Raw genomic sequence first — 15,633 nt, 5'->3', positions numbered from 1 at the left:
GTTTGCAGAATTTTGGGCCTTGTTAGACATTAATTTTAGGTGCATGCCGTAGCTCTTAACCCCCAATTTTCCAGACATTAACACCTGAAACTAGTTTTAAGCACACTTCAGGGTGCTTAAAGTTATGCCACTCCGGGGAAGGTTCATTTCTGATTCGTGTTACCAAGCTCATGTTCCATTAACACATGGCCACTCCCCACAGATGGGTCATCCAAGTTGCAGTCATCCAGCATCCTAGGATGTAGTTTCCTCTCCCCCACCCGCCTGTTGTCTGTGGAGACTTTCTACCCCATGAACTCTACTGTTAAGGGGGCAGTTCTGGCACCACACCAACTCTCCCTCCTACTCCTGGGGGAGTGACCTTCCCATGCAAACAGCCTCCAGGGCACATGCCAGCTAGCCAGGTCACAGGGCATGGATGGATCCAGGAGTGGGATCTAGAGGGGGTCAGGAGGGAACAAGGTAAGGGGACAGATCAGGTCCCCATAAGCTGGGGTTTCTTTCCTGTGCCAGGGGCAGCAGCTCTCCTAAAAGTGCCTTTTGACAGCTCTTATCTCCCAGCCACCCTGGGAAGCATGACCAGTACCCCCCACACCCCAATCCCAAATTATTAAAACTTTTTAAATGGTTTTTATTACTTTTTAGTTTAGCCTTTAGAGGCTGACTTCCTTCATTTCACCATCCTTCCCCCATCCCCATTTCCTTTACACCTCCCATTTCCTTACCCACTCCCATCCCATTAATTCTTTGCCTCCTAGCTTCTTCATGTTCCCAACCCCAACAACTCATCTCTGACACCCCCCCCACCTAAACCAGAGATATAAATTTATCCTGGCTCACATGCTCTATGGTGGCAACTCACACCTGTAGCTCCTAGTCAGACCCCTGCTCACCAGCCCCCTAGTGACAAGTCACAGCTGTGCAGATGGGGGACAGTCAGAGACAGTTTTTAGCCTTAAGATATGACTGCTCCAAACTCAAGCCAGCATTAACACCAATCAACATCTGAGCAGGTCAAACTGCAACACGTAACAAGGCCCTTTAATCCTAGACCATTTGTCTTCTTCCCCTTCCTTAATACAAATGAGGACTCCCTATTATTTTACTGCATTTATTATTTACATGTTTTAGTAATTAATCAAATGTTAAAGGGTTGGACATTGCACCCATTCCAGAACTGAACTTTTAACAGACATAATTTTCTTGAAACATTCCTTGGGCACATTTCTGCTGTTAGTGGCTGTAGTTCTCAGCATCAGAACCAATAATGTACACTGACAGTAGCAAAGTAATGTTTTCCCTTTTTCGCCCATTGAACCTGAGATTGAGGGTATTTTTAAAAAGCTTGAATACTTGATTTTGCTTTCAATTAGCTCACAAAGCTATTCCACTGTAAGTGAAATCTAATGTAATTATACAAGTATATACAAGATGAGATGATAAAACACAAATTTAAAATATAAATGAAAATCGTCCTATTTATGACTAAACCTCTTTCAAAGACTGGTCTTGCTACGTAAGCCAGAGCAAATTGCCCTGATTTCTCTGCTGCTATGTTTTGGAAATACCTTGGATTCTGGGTTTTGTATCAAAGTAATTTAAGCTATCCTATAGGTACTTCGCTCAAATAATTCACAAACCTAAATATCCTGGTATACAATTTCTAATAAAGAAAATATTTAAAGAGAATTTGAAATCAAGTAAATATAAAAATCACATTATGAGGTTCTTCTATATATTTAAATCCTCTTCATAATTTTTTTCAGAAATTATGGCTTGACTCAAACTGTGAATGGGTGGGAAGGGCATTACACTAGTGGTCACTTGGTGAAACCTAGCTGCTATTTTTTTTTCTATTGTCATCAGCCATAAACATTCAGGGAAGGAGGTCAGTATATAGTTGCTCTTGATGGATGAGGCAAAACAATTCATATGAAGTTCATTTCCTGTTCTATCATCATGACACTGGTTCTGAAGTAAAAACTTATTTGCTTCACAACTAGGCAAGATTTGACTTAAAAAGCAGATAAAGTATAAGAGATAATACAAATGTCTTAGCTTCTTTCTGATTATAACAACACAAGCAGGTTTCTTTCTTTACTTCTTATGGTGAAATAACTGAGGATTTTCTGAACACAATGAGATTCATTTAGTCCTTATTTTGAATTATTTTAATTCATTTACTAAAAACACTTGGGGCATGATGGCGCCATGGCATGCAGGCTGTGTAATATCTTGAACAAATTTGAATGACACAAGTTGGAAAGTAAGTGGCATGATCCAACCTTTTGAGGGAATCACTGCCTTTAACAAAGGTACATACTTTCTTTTAATGCAAAATGGAAGGTGAATAGGAACAGGCCATTTGCACTAGTAAGTATCACCAGGACACAGCCCAGGGTAAGTGAAGACACATTCAAGTGCCATGCCACCTCAAGAACAATGCAGGGAACTCAAGGGTTCTAGCAAAACCCCAAGTGCAAGGTGCATTTCTTTAATCTTTCCTTCACTAAGGATTCAGTGCAATGAGTGCCCTTAACAAAAATCCTAACACTCTACTAATAAAATTGCTGTTCCTATAGGGGAAAGGATGAGAGACAATGAACCACATGTGACATGACAGGAGCACTTTTTAAAGTACTCTTGGAAGACACTCAGATACTTTGGTGATTGGGCCATCTCAGAACCCGAGCAGAATAGAATGGGGGGAAATCACCCAAGAGAAACCATTTTGTGTTTCTTCCCTCCCTGCCCCACAATGTCCCTGCCCCACAGTTTACATGTATTAAAAGGATTCCCATGGACACTTTTTAAATGCACAAACATGTGAGAATGAATGTGTGCACAAACACAGGTTCATTTACCTGATTTCATATACTGATTTGATCCCTTGCCTCCATACTTAATTTCTGAATTCAATACATATTAGTGTCTCATTCAGTATTTAATAGTACACTTTTCTACAGCACCTTAATGAAAATGTGTCCATATGAGTGGTATGCCTTCTGATATCATGATGAACTATCACAGATGAAAAACCTACTAGTGTGCTAATTTCAACTTCTATGGTACATTAAACCATTACAATATAAAACAATGTGAAAAATGTATGCTGGGCTCCCAACCAACATATGTATGAGTTAATTGAACACTGTTTTGACAAATCATTTTTCACAAGCAATTTGTCACTTCAGAGGTAATTTATTTGCTCTTCTTTTAAATCAAACTTAGTGGTATGTGCACATGGTTTAAACTAAAATCATTAAGGAGATTCATCTTTATTCAGAAAATCTTTGATCATAGCACTTAAATACTGTAGAAACGTAGGTCTACCAAAAGACTAAAAAAAAAGTCTACTAAAAGGACACTATCAAGTAGGTTAAGTTGGGTTGAAAATGCAGGTTTTGATGAAACACACTTTATATAAACTCTAATATGACTCAAAATGCTTACCTTAAGAGTATGTAATTAAGTTCAGGAGAGCCAGAAAACCTAAAGAAAGGCTAAATAGCAAGCAATTTTCTTACCAGCAACAAAGCTGATAAAACATCTTGCAGAGTTTCAAAATTATTTCAGTTTTAACAATTAAAGGTGTTATTACTAACACAAACAACAGTCACAGGTGAGCTACAGCTGTTCTGTGTCATTCTGGGTATATAAAGCAGCTGTAAACCCAACTGAACTACCCCCACACTATACCACACTACACAACTGAGGATTTCTCCACTGGATCAAGCTGCTAATGCACTCTTTTCCCTGGGCATTAGCAATGGACTATCTACCAGGGAAGAAGACGCGACCAAGGCAACTTTATTCAATAAAGCATATATCCTTTAGTACTAAACATTTTTTATTCAGTCTTTTAAGAGTATATCTTTTCTATAACACATAAAGGCAGACAAATCAGATAACAGGACTGAAGTTTTGGACTTCAAAAATGTAAATTTCAACAAACTCAGGTCACTAGTAGGGTTAGCACTGTGGAACCAGGGACCGGGAAAGGGCTATGGGACCAGGGACTGAAGGCGAAAGGAGTGCATGAAGAGTGGTCGTCTCTTAAAGACACGATCCTCAAAGCACAAAGGAAATCAATTCCTATGTGGAGGAAAGGTAACAAAAGGGCTGGGAAGCCCTCTTGGCTAAACAAGGATATCATAGTCCTCTTAAGAAAGAAGAAATTGGTGTACAAACAATGGAAGCTTGAGGCATGCCCCAAGGAGGACTATACAACAATGGCCCGCACCTGTAGGGAACAGATTCAAAAGGCTAAGGTGGCTGTACCAGGAGAGAAAAACAAACACACAGGAAGAGAAAAATAAGAAGATTACTTACCTTTAACAGGAGCTGCAACGCAACAGGAATCAAAGGAAAAACCCGCACAGCTCATTAGCCGCGCCTTTATTCAGCTGAGACCGGCCAGTGACGTCATGAGGGAGCCCTGCAAAACGGAGATAAAAGAACCAGACGGACAAGGGAAGCGGGGAAAGAGGAAGGACCTGGGAAGTGCGGAGATGCCCAGCCCCTTCCGGGATTATCTCCAGGCGGGAGGAGCGGTGAACGAGAAGCCACAGGAGGCTCCTGACGCTTGCTGAACCTTGAGAAGGCGGCAACCCGCTACTAACGCTGAAAGCGAAAGAGAAGTGGCTCTGCCTGCTGGCAGAGGTCCCAGTGCTGGGGAGAGCACCAGACGCCACACGGGAGTTGCCTCCACAGGTGGGAGTGGCATGGGTCAGAGGGAGGAGGAGAAGCCTGGCCTGGAGAGCGAGCCACAGCAGAGGCAGCCAGAAAGATGGCACAGCACTCCGGGAGTCCTTCTGAGGGAGAGTGAGATCCGGCCACCTACAGGGGAGCAGAGCAGGCTCCAAATAAGAATGCTGTAGGGAGCAGAGGGACAAGATAGCCCAGGGCTGTAGAGGCAAGGGAAAAAGGAGAAAATAGGAAAGAGAACCTGGGTAGGGGTTCACTCCTAGCCAAGGGATAGAGAGAGCTTGGCACCTAGGGTCTCTGAGGTAAGAGGCCTGGGAAGGGAGTTGTTTTTCTTTTGAACAGTTAATTTTTGTTTCCCCGAGTGAAGGGGTTGAGAAGTAGGAAAAGGGTCAAGAAAGGGGGAGAGGTGGTGCATAATTCAGTACATGGCCCGTTGTGTCGAGGGCAGGACTAGGTTTCTCCCAGGTTAGCTCAGGCCCCACGAGGAAGGCGGACAAAAACGACATAAGACAGAGGAAGACTGTCGGATCCAGAAGGTGGTATCCGAAGAGGAGCGTTGACCCGTGAGGTTCTGAGGTAGCGGAGGAAGAGGTACTGGGTCGCAAATTTGGGACAGCTCATCAAGGTGGCATGAGGACGGGGTGTAGGGGTGGCGAAGCCCTGCTAGTGACCACCAGGATCCCGCATCGTGGAAGACCCCGGGCTAGCCACTTCCCAACCACTAGGAAATATTCAAGTCGTGGCAAGCGGGATAAGGGAAGGCTTCCCAAGGAGGTAACACCAGCACGGTGTTCTCGGGGGAGGTTGCAGGGAGAACACCTTTCCGGGCATGAGCCAAGGCAGCATGTGACCGGTTATTTGAGACCCGGTGGTCACAGTGGCGACTGAACTAAAATTAGCAACAGGAGTCAAGGACAACAAGAAGTCCTTCTTTAGGTACGTAGGGAACAGGAAGAAAAAAAATGGGAGTGTGGGGTTCAACAATTTAGGACAGCTGGTTACCAACACTCAGGAGAAAACTGAACTCTTGAATGACTACTTTGCTTCAGTATTTCACCAGGCCAAGGGCAAAATCATGCCAGATTGGGTACAGATGAAGCAGGGTAGGAATTACTGCCTTCCTACTATTACTCTAGAACTGGTATGTGAACATTTGAAAAAAATTAGACATGTGTAAGTCAGCAGAAGCAGATTAACTTCATCCGAGGGTGTTGAAGGAGCTGGCTGAAGTCATCGCAGGACTTCTGGCGAAACTTTTCCAAAACTTGTGGTGCTCTGGAGAGGTCCCCAAGGACTGGAAGAGGGCCAAAGTTATACCCATCTTCAAGAAATGGAGGAAGGAGGCAGTGGTGAGGTGTAAGGAGGCCTTTGATTTAGTATACCACAATGTTCTCATGAGAAAATTGGAGGACCGTGGGCTTAACCATGAGGCTGTTAGATGGGTAGGAAGCTGGTTGCAGGGTAGGACCCAGAGAATTCTAATGAATGCATCTGTGTCATCTTGGTGAGAAGTGGCCAGTGGTGTCCCTCAGGGGTCAGTGCTTGGTCCAATGCTTTTCAACATCTTTATCAATGATTTGGATGTGGGGGTAAAGAGCTCATTGGCCAAGTCCGCAGATGACACCAAGCTATGGGGAAGCGTGGTCACGCTTGAAGATAGGCTGCAGATACAGGTGGACCTAGACAGGCTGGCAAGTTGGACAGAGCAGAATCAGATGAAGTTCAATGTCAAGAAATGTAAAGTGGACATTTTACAAACCTGGGAACAAAAAAATGCCCTACACACCTACCGGCCTGGCAACGCCAAACTGACAAACACCATGAATGAAAGGCACCTGGGGGTAATAATAGACCACAGTACGAATATGAGCCAGCAGGGTGATGCTGTAGCCAACAGGGCAAATAATATTCTAGCATGCATCAATCGATTCATCTCCAACAAAACTAGTGAAGTGATTTTTCCACTCTGCACGGTATTGGTGAGACCGCAGCTTGAGTGCTGCATCCATTACTGGGTGCTGCACTTCAACACGGACATGGTAAAACTCGAGAGAGTCCAGAGAAACGCCACCCGTATGATCAAAGATTTGCATGGCAAGCCATATGAGGAAAGACTGAGGGATCTGGGACTTTTCATCCTAAAAAAGAGAAGGCTGAGAGGGGACTTGATAGTGACTAACCACTACATCAGGGGCGTACATCAAGGGCTCAGTGAACAGCTGTTCACCAGGGCACCCTTAGGGAAAACCAGGAGTAATGGTCAGAAACTCCTGGAAGACCGTTTCAGGCTCAACATTAGGAAAATCTTCTTCACAGTCAGCGTGTCTAGACTGTGGAACAAGCTCCCTCCAGAGGTGGTGCGATCATCTACCCTGGAAATCTTCAAGAGGAGACTGGACAGTCACCTTGCTGGGGTCACCTGACTCCCAGTTGTCTTTCCTGCCTGGTGCAAGGGGGCTGGACCCGATGATCTTCCGAGGTCCCTTCCAGCCTCACTATCTATGAATCTACAAACATGTATGTGATTCATGTACACTGTTTGATAGCATGTTAAACTGTCACAGAAGGAAAATCCCTACTGCTGTTCCCCCTAAATTTCAACATACTTAGTTTTGCTTAGCTATTTCGGTAGCTGGTATAATATGCTATAATAGCAACACATTTTGGTACTGAGGAAAAAGAAATGACAGATGAAGCCCAGTCCTGATAGTTTATTAAGTTCAAGTGACAACCCTGTGGAAGCATTAGGAATACTAGCTCTTAAGTTAGCCGCTAGCTCATAAGCACTGCAGCTTTGTCTTAGTGTTTATGAAGTGAAAAACAATTTATCCCCAGTTCATCGGTGACTGAAATAGACTCCGATATTTCAAGTTTTAATCAATTAAATAGATGACAATATAGGAGGGTCTATGTAATGTCTCTTTCTCCCTACCACTGAAGCAACAAAAGAAAAATTCTACAGCATAAAGGGGAGATGGGAAAACTTCAAAGGAAGCATCAAGCCTTCTGTTTTACAAATTAAGATGCTTTAATTTTTTGATTGATTTCAACTCTATACACCAGATAACGGACAATGCTATAGCACACTATACATTATGGCGGCTTCCAGAAGTTTAAAAAAAAGCGATGCTTTACTTTAAATTCAGCACAGTCCCGTGCTGAGCCCAGCATGTGCCCAGAAGAGGTAGTGCATTAGTTGGACCCAGCTCACCTGATGTCTGTATAGATCAAGCATTTTAGTGGGGCTGTTTTGGCACTTTTATCTAGTAGCTGATTGAATTAGCTTTAGTTATAAGCACAAAAAAGCCCTGCAAAAGAACCTGATCTATATAGATGCTGCAGAGCCGGGATGAAGTAAAGCGCAGCTGCTTCCAGTAAAGCGTGATTTGTTGTTTTTTTTTAATGCCTGCAACCAACCTAAAGCAGCATGAATGAAATTTAAAATCTATTCAAACTTAAGCCTAGGTTTGAGGCTTGGAGGATTGTTGCACCTGGCATGTATGACAGGATGACAAGCATGAGTTGAGCTTTTCACAACTTGGAAACCAATGAATTTTCCTGGTCATAGAAAATTAGGGTTGAAAGGGACCTCACGAGGTCATCTAGTCCAATCCCCGCTCAAAGCAGGACTACTCACAACTAGATCATCCCAGCCAAGGCTTTGTCTACTCAGGTCTTAAAAACCTCCAAGGATGGAGAGTCCACAACGTCTCTAGGTAACCTGTTCCAGTGTTTTACTACCCTCCTAGTAAAGTTTTTCCTAACATCTAACCTAAACTTCCCTTGCTGTGATTTGAGACCATTGCTCCTTGTTCTGTTATCTGCCACCACTGAGAACAGTCTACCCTCTTTGGAACTACCCTTCAGCAGTTTTTCATTCTCTGCAGCAGCTGTCCTATCCGTGCAATGCCGTTCTGTGTCATACTGTACTTCAGGGGTCAGCAAAGTTTTTGGGCAGAGTTCCCCAAACACCAGCAACATCTACTTTTAAGATGCCAGGGGCTGATGGTGGGGGAGCTGTGAGAGGCCTGGCACTTAAAAAAAAAAAAAATAACGCCCCGAACTCACCACCTGTAAAGCCCCTGCACCCCGATTGCACCTGCCACCCAGCTCCATCCCTGATGCCCCCACCCCACTCCAGCTCCCGGCACTTTAAAAAAAAGCAAAAAAAGCTCCGCACTCACTGGCTGCAGGAGTGGCAACTGGGGCCGCTGGGTGTTCATGGCGGGGTACCCCCATGCAGCACAGAGCAGTGGGGGGCAGCAGGGATTGCCCCCCTCTGCCTGGCACCTGCACAGCACCTGCTCCATGGTGCAGGTGCAGCATGGCTCAGCAGAATACTGTGCATTGTCTGGGAGCTGGGGCCACTGAAGCTGAGTGGTGTCAGGCTGCAGCTCAGTGCAGGAGCCACCCCAACTCCCAGAGGCTGCAATTGCCACTGCTGCATCGGGTTTTTTTTTTTTTTTTTTTTTGATTAAAGTACCAACACTAGGCTAGGGCCGGGCAGGGCAGCCATGGAGGTTTCCCCCATGGCTCCCCACCCAGGGAGAGGCAGGCACAGCTGGAGGAACTGTGGGAGAACCTGCAGCTGCTTGGCTCTGTCTGCCTCACCCCGGCCAATCCAAATTTCTAAAACAGCGTCGAAACTCCACAATAGATTCAGCCAAATCAAAACGGAGCAGTGATCCAAAACACCAAAATGAATCACTGTTCTCCAAAACAGCAGAATCCAAAATAGAAATGAGACATAGCCATTTTGCACAGCCCTACTCCATGGACCCTGGTGCAGCTGTTTGCAGCTTCCTAGCTGCCTGCCACAACTGGCCAAGGCTCTGAGCATGTCCCTGCTACTCAGCCTTCGGAGTGGGGGCTGCTCACTGCAGCCAGTGGCAGGGAGGCTGGAAGCAGCTGCACTGGGGTCTGCATAGCCCTGGCCCAGCTCATTGCTGGCAGCAGGTGCACATGCACCTTGAGGCGGACAGCAGGGGAGCTGTGAGGGGCCCGATCCTTGTGGCAGCACAGTCCTGGGCCCTTCCCCACTATCCTCTCTGAGGCATATGTGCCCTCAGGCAGCACTGCTGACCAGTCTTTATTGGCCGGATCCAGCCCACAGGCCATATCTTTAACACCAATTAGCTATACCATAATGCCCAAAGAACAGAAGCTGCATATTTTTTCTATGTCTTTCATGCGAAAAGTGGTTCAGACATATACATACCAGTATTAGGACATTGTGAACTGACCAGGGGGTCCACATATAGTACAGATGTGTAAGGCCAAAATCCAAAAAGGAGTTTAGACATCAATAGATCATCCTCCACCTCCTCTCTGTATTTAACGGAAGTGGAAGCAGCTGTCCGGCAATGAACTGATATTGCAATTTATTCAAGAGGAGTTCCCTAGGATTTGTCCTTCAGTCATGAAGAAAAGGTGTCTAGCAACAAACCATACAGGAAATACTTCAACAGAGTGGGTTAAATTCTCTCCTGGTGAATTACCACTCTGATTTTGGGCCTATAATCTCTTACATTCCCAAACAAATGCTGTTGCTATGCAGACAAACCCTCTCTCATATAAAATAAAAAGATGAATGACTCTGGCCCTGACACTGAATACTCTACCCACATAAATAAGCTCTATAAAGTGATTCAAATAAATGTTCAGCTAACATGTATTAATTTATGTTTGTAGCTGGAATGTACTTGTAAAATCCATATTTCATTTCTCTGCATAACTGTTATTTTTAGTTACATTTTTAAAAGGAATTTTACTGTTTAAGTGATCTGTTTCAACATAACAGAATACTGTATTTTTTTATTATTAAATCAGTATAGAGGAAGAAAGGAAACTAATCTAGTCCTTTCAGCATTGATGCCCAGTAGCAGATGGCTCAGAAAAGCTATCTAAATTAAAATAACCCCATTAATTTCACATTTCATTTACCATTTACACATGGTGAGACAAGCATCTCACCTTTCTGATCTTCCAACATACTCTGCAGGTCAAAATGAGAGCAGTTTGCTTTGAAGAAAACACATTGCTGTTTAATCTACATAGAATGTAACATAGATCATAGAATGTACCATTATGGGCTCAGTTTTGTTCTTAGATACATAGGCAAGGTTACCATCAACTTCAACATTTACAGTACTGACTTTCCCAGGTGCTATACTTATACATAAAAGGGAAACATTGGTCCACTCAAAAAACATATTGCTTCGGGTGTGCATATCAGCTGTGACTGTAGTGAGCAAAATACAGTCCCAGCATAGCTCAACTGATTTCAGTGAAATTGTACAGTAGTTTGGCCCAACACGGTTATTACATTTGTGACCTGGCATGCACAGAGGAGTGATAAGCACCTTAGAAATACCTGAGACAGAAAGGCATGAAGAAATGTTATGGATACCCTTTATCACTAGTGCCCTTAAGACTTTTAGGGCATTTATACACATACCTTTTCATCCCGCGACGTGCACTGAGCTGTGTTGCATGCAGTTAGCTCCAGAGGTCAGTCTGCCAGCCTGGGGGCTGCTCCCCCCTGGCTCAACGTGCAGTGGATGGGTTGACTGGGGCACAAGGGTGCTCCAGTGCAGGGCTATCCAACAGGCAGCCCTAACACTTAAGCCCCCTCATACCTCCTCCAGCCAGGGTTGCATCTGTGTGTGCACTGCTGAGGAGTAAAAAGTGCCGTAGCAGGACAGTACTTGTATTTACAAGTACTATCCTTCTACAGAGTTAATTAGTTTACTCCAGCGTAATAGGGGTGCATGTGTAGGTGCACAACATTTACTGCAGAGCTAATTAATCTACTCTGCTGCAAATGCCTTGTGTAGATGCGCCTACTGGGACTTAGTTGGGTAGCTTTGTCTCAATTAACAATTGAAATTTAAGACTCCAAGATATTATGTTCTAAGATATTATTCTTGAATTTTACAGTTTCTTAGTGTTTTCAATAAGCAGAAATCCTTTTCACTTTACAAGTATACTAGCCAAAATCTGAACAATTTACAATGTTAAGTAAAGTTTTTTCAAAATAATCAGAAGCATAGTCACAATACCCAGAAATATATTTTTTATGGAAGACTCATAAACATTGATTAGGGATTAAACAACTAGAATTCTAAAGAAATCCAAGTTCTAAGAAGCTGATCTAAATATCTATAGAAGTTAATAGAGAATGACATCCTTTTCAAAGATATTTAAAACATAAAATAAATGTTAATATAGAGAAGTATATCCCTCCTTGATAATTATATAGATCAGTTTAAAAACAAAACTCTAGAAAAGTTACAATTCTCTAGGAAATCCATAGGGTTATTTCAAAGGGCAAATCCTTTATAATGACTTTAGTTAAGGGTTCAAACTAACAACACTCAAGGCCAGACTCTGATGTCTTACAGTGGTATAAATGATAAACTTGAAGAGCTGGACAGGGAAATTATATACTGCCTGACCTGTGGGAAGTCAGAACGTGTAGGTTCAAAACCCCTCTGCATGAGGCAGGCCTGGAACACGTCTCCTGCTTCCTGGGTGAATGCTCCAACCCATGGAAGTCAAACCCTGTAGGCCTGATGAGTGGTGCTGAGCCAGTCCCTCTGATGAACTGGGCCTGCAGACTGGCCCTGAATGTTGGATGAGACATGTGGGGCCATTTCAGCATGGTGCTGTGGGCAGTGTGTGCTCTTTACTGGTCTAGGGCCCAGGGGCAGCATGGCACTGCTGGTAGTGTGAGCCCTGGATGGGCCCCAAGAGCAGGACTGGCCCCAAGCTGGCCTGTGTCTTAGCCCAGGCCTCAGCATAGCCACCAATATGTGATCTGGACCCAATGGCAGCATATGACCCAGACAGGTCCTGCCATGTACACCAGACTGGCCCCACACTTCCTATGCAGCACATGGGTCTGATTTGACGGTTGCCTCACACAGTACATGGCTACAGTCCAATACCCTCGGGGAACACCAGGGCCTGGATGATATGGTTCCGCAAGTCTGATACAGATCTCTTTCACATGCATGCCCCTAACCATTATAAAAACTGAGAGAATCCCCTGCCTGATCTAACACCTGTGGATTCAGAATTTATGCTCACCCAGGTACTCCAATTCGGAGCCATGTACTTGTCCTGGAAGAATGCAGCCTACTGAGGATGTGTAGGAGCTGTAAGGGCACTCATGTATCCATACTGCAAATGGTATAGGATTGCTAACTGTATGAAAGTGCTGGTGGGGTGCATAAAGAACAGTACAATTCTACCACGATACCTAGTGCAAAGTCTAAAGGCAAAGCAACCCAATCAAGGTGTCACAGCACAGGTAAGCAGCAGAAACAGCAGTACATACCTAGAGGTCTTGTTCTGTTCTCACTTTAAGTCTTAGCAACAAAGCCTAACATTGTGTGATCTTAGCAACAAAGCCTAACAAATGTGATCCTACACACTTTGGAAAATACTCTCAAATCCATGTTCTTATGACATTAGTCTATAAATATGGTATGTGCAAAACAAAAAATGTGTTACAGTATATTTTGTATAGCCCTAAAAATAAAACAGGATAAAAGCAGACAACAATACAAAATAAACAAATAAAAGAATGCTTGACTTATGATTAAATACCCTGTATCTTTTTGCTGTAATTTGAAAGCAGCGAGTTGAAAAGCAGTGCCCACATTCATGTTGCTTATTACAATGGCAAAAAAGGCTAAATACGGATGCATTATTTCAGTTTTTCCAAGTGGCATATGGTGATAAATAGCTAAGGATGGCAAGTCACAGTTTTGACCTCTGATTGTCCCCTTTCCATATGACTATTCAGAAATGTGATGGTTCATGTCTTTTGTACTAATATCTACATTGCATTACTAAGGGTAGTGATGAGCTTAACAAATGGTTGGTTACATCTTAATTTTAACTTTAAATACAGTATCCATTCAGGACATGCCATCATAATAGTGAGTGTATGACACCATGCAGAAGAAAAAAAAAAGTTCTGTGCTGAGCATTGCTTACCAATACAGGACTCTCCGGAAGGAGAATAGGTTCCATTGTCATGGAAACCGCTTCTGCACTCACAGTGGTACCACCCTGGGAGGTTAACACAGCGTGAATGGTTGTGACACTCAATGATCCCCTCTGCACACTCATCAATATCTGCCTCAGAGAAAAACACAAGCCAGCCAGGAAATTAATTTCCTTTGACACCAACATTTTAGATGCTTTTTAAAAAAAAGTCTTCTTTTAAAAATATGGATCATGTTTTGTAATGGTTCCAAAGAACAAACACTTAACATACAGCTGATATAACAACAACAACAAGAACAATAAGAAGTTATGGAACTTGAAGCATAAAATGCAACTGAAGATTTTTACTATGAATTTAAAATGTAAAATACAAATACGCTGTCTTTATTTAGAGGCAAGGAACTAACTCTTTCTTTGTCTAAAATGTTTTGGCATAGATCTACTCAGAGATTATGACCCTATCTTCTCATATTTCTAAAACAAAGATAATTTCTTTTTCTTTGTAAAACAACTGGATTACTCAGGTGTTCTAGTATAAATAGGATTCTGGGGGCTCAACTTTGCCACTATTCTACAATATTACCTTTGTTACACCAATAGGTCTAGTGGACATGATTCTCAAGTTCATTATTTCTCTTTTGCACTTGTCCTTCAAAATAATGCAGATTTAAACTCAAGGGATTAATTTTCCTAGGGGTTTTCCTAGATAGGAGTACTGAAGCTGATGCTGTCATCTACAGAGTAAAAAAGTATGGCCTCTGTCACTGGCTGATATCATGTTGCATGAATGGTCCCTACTAGGGTTGTGCAAAGCTTCGGTCCCTGATTCAATTCAGCGGAGATTCAGCCCGATTTGGTGGCTGAATCTCCAAATCTGAATCGAATCAGAAGACCCTTTAATCTCTCTCAATCAAATCGGAACCTTCCAAAATGATTTGAAAATATTTGGAGATCTGGACATAGAGACAGCATTAATGTTTTTTCTACATACCTCTAGGTAGCAGGGGCTCATGAATGCTGCGATGCTGGAGCACATGGAGGGTCCCACAGAAGCACAGGGGGCTCCCCAGAGTGCTCAGCAGTGAACTGGAAGTGGACAACTTTTGGTCCATTTCCGGGTCCACCCTGGAGCACGCTGGGGGTCCCCCTGTGCCCTCCTGGCTCAGCGACTGGTGCCTCCTGGGTCTGGAGGGGACACCCAGGGTCCCCCCACAGCCAATTACTGAGCCAGGAGGGGCATACACTCCCCAGCAGACCTGGAAGTGGATCGGAAGTACTTTGCGCTGGTACCTCAAGGTATGTAGAAAAAACTTTTAAAGCTGAGTCTATGCCCAAATGGCTGATTCTCTGAATCAGCATCAAATCTTCAGATTCGGCTGAATCGAATCAGGGACAGTGATCCAAATCAACGAATTGAATCGCTGTCCCTGATTCGCACCAAATCCAAATCCGAACCAAATAGGGCCCGCTTTGCACACCCCTAGTCCCTTCTACTCTGCCTGTCCCTGAAAAAAGAGACTAGGCTCCTGACCAGCTCTAGGACTGAGAAAGTTCCTTTGGTCCATATAAATTGGTTAGACTACAGAATCATAGCCAACATGAACAAAGGTAATATTAGCACTAATCAAGATATGCTTACACCCAAAATGGTCATTCCAGTACAGAGCTGGCATACATATTTTCACCAACTGGATTTCTGTTCTAGAGTTTACTAAGCTACCCGGCAGAAACACAAAACTTTACATATTCATACTACTTTGTAAACACTGACTAATATCTTGTTGTAATTACATTTTCCATGCAGTTTATATGATGAAAGTCAATACATAATACAAAGATAATAGCATGTGACAGAAAGAAAAGGCAATCATATGTTTCAACTGCAATTATACGTTAAGCCAGGAAAGA

General features: G+C 43.4%; 1 protein-coding gene across 1 annotated transcript in view; it reads right to left on the bottom strand.

The window, feature by feature from the left end:
* NELL1 (neural EGFL like 1) overlaps positions 1-15,633 on the bottom strand; it is a 537,948-nt gene that overhangs the window by 27,012 nt on the left and 495,303 nt on the right. Inside the window, exon 16 of the mRNA XM_025199761.1 lies at positions 13,714-13,854. Coding sequence (XP_025055546.1) covers positions 13,714-13,854 — 141 coding nt within the window. The remainder of the gene's footprint in view (positions 1-13,713; positions 13,855-15,633) is intronic.

This window comes from Alligator sinensis, unplaced genomic scaffold (genome assembly GCF_000455745.1).
Source record: "Alligator sinensis unplaced genomic scaffold, ASM45574v1 scaffold442_1, whole genome shotgun sequence".
Taxonomy (NCBI): Eukaryota; Metazoa; Chordata; order Crocodylia; family Alligatoridae; genus Alligator; species Alligator sinensis.
The sequence above is the reverse complement of the archived record's forward strand: the minus strand, read 5'-3'. Positions and strand labels throughout refer to the sequence as shown.